The sequence below is a fragment of the Seriola lalandi genome, unplaced genomic scaffold, assembly GCF_002814215.2.
Source record: "Seriola lalandi dorsalis isolate HSWRI2012SDOR001 ecotype SW California unplaced genomic scaffold, Sedor1 jcf7180002002497, whole genome shotgun sequence".
Lineage (NCBI taxonomy): Eukaryota > Metazoa > Chordata > Actinopteri > Carangiformes > Carangidae > Seriola > Seriola lalandi.
In genome coordinates, this window is record NW_019473153.1 from 1 (window position 1) to 1,662 (window position 1,662).

The 1,662-nt window shown below is 43.4% G+C and overlaps 1 protein-coding gene across 1 annotated transcript; it reads right to left on the reverse strand.

Moving 5' to 3' along the window:
- Positions 1-21: 21 nt before the first annotated feature.
- LOC111665873 (nebulin-related-anchoring protein-like) lies at positions 22-1,614 on the reverse strand. The gene is made up of 5 exons (XM_023420988.2): positions 1,501-1,614; positions 1,146-1,244; positions 889-993; positions 641-748; positions 22-386 (listed from the first exon to the last, which is right to left on the reverse strand). Exons 4-5 carry the CDS (start codon positions 692-694, stop codon positions 45-47), a joined length of 396 nt encoding a protein of 131 aa, XP_023276756.2. The 5' UTR covers positions 695-748; positions 889-993; positions 1,146-1,244; positions 1,501-1,614; the 3' UTR covers positions 22-44.
- Positions 1,615-1,662: the final 48 nt, after the last annotated feature.

The following is a 1,662-nucleotide window of genomic DNA, read 5'->3' on the forward strand; positions in this document are numbered from 1 at the left end:
GCAATAACATTTGTACACAGAGTTTGCCTTATCAGTACGATCTCTCATCCTTTCTCTGTATCTCGTTCCCTCACCTCACTCTGCAGGTCGTAAGCCTTTTTGGCCCACTTGACTTTCATGTCATCAGGAAGCACTGTGTACTCATGCAGCCTCTTCCTGTAGTCCTGATCGCTGGCCAGGGCCTGGGCGTTCTTAGCCGTCACCAGATTAATCATGTCTGGGGTGAGGTGGTACTGACCGCTGGCTGTCAGTGCGTCCTTGCGGTATTCCTGGTCGCTGGCCAGCCGGCCCGCCTGCAGGCAGTGCAGGAGACGTGGGTCTTCCAAGACGCTCTTGACACCAATGTGTTTCCCCTTTTCCAGCAGGTGGTTGTGTTTGTACTGGTACTGCAGAGAGACGGAGGTTACAGCTGGAGTTAGTTTCAGTTTTAGACCGATAACAAAACACCATACAAGAGGAACACGCAAAAAGTAACATCTATAGGTTCTGATGCAGTCTACTTTGTTGTTGTGTTTTATTATATTCTTGTTCTTATGGTATTCTTATATTAATATATGCATTTGGTATTTTCATGTGGCCTCCCTTCAGGTGGATATTTTCAATGAATATTCATCTATATTTTGTGTTTTTTGTCTCTTACATCACTGGCGATGCCTGTGGAGCTCTTGGCAGCCTGGAAGGGGATGTCCTGCATGGTGAGTTTGTAGCCCTGAGCCCTCAGGGTGTGCCAGGACTCTCTGTACTTGATCTGCAGCAGAGAGACAAAGAGCAAATGGTCATTAACCTTAAAAAAAAAACAAAAAAAAAACGCACACATAGAGACAGTAGAATGAGTCATGGATGTTTACAGATGTTGTGCAGTGCTGAGGTCACAGGAACTAAGAGTACCTCGCTAAAGTTGGCTGCATTGATCTTTGCTTGTGTAATCTCTGGTCTCTCAGTTGTTATAGTGTAGTTGTGTTGGTCATTCACCCCCTTCTCTTTGTACAAACGCTGGGAGTGAGAGAGATAGAGGACATTTCATCATCATCATCATCATCATCATCATCATCATCATTAACTAAGAAAATCAAAAACAACAAAATAGAAAAACCTGGAGGAGGCTTATGAGAACAGAACTAAGAACAATAAGCTTATTGTCTCACTTCATTTGTGATCTGTCCACTGAGTTTGGCGTGGACGATATCTGGAGAGTCAGCGACAGAGGTGTGCTTGAAGTTGTACGGCTGCTGGCGGTAATTTTTCTGTTACAGAAGAACCATCACAAGTTAGCCCCTGTTATGTTTTTGTAGGTCAAAGTATAAATGAAATCATCGCTTTGTATTCTGAATAATGAAGTCATCATTCAAAGTGAGTATCAACACACAACTATATACTGTAGATTGGACTTTTTAAGATCTGGACCTGCATGTAGGCATGGGCAGCATATAGTGCTGTATGTGCACAAAAAAATGATAAAAGAGGAACAAAAAAACCCCAAAAACAACAAGGACATCTCACATCACTGATGAGGTCTGTGGCCCTCTTGGAGCCTTCAATCTGCAGAGCCCCAGTGGCGATCCAGGCGGCACCACGCAGGTAGTTCAGGTCAGAGCGATACACATTCTGTGACAAACACGTACATCAAAAATACATATTTTTAATGACACAAAACATTATTAA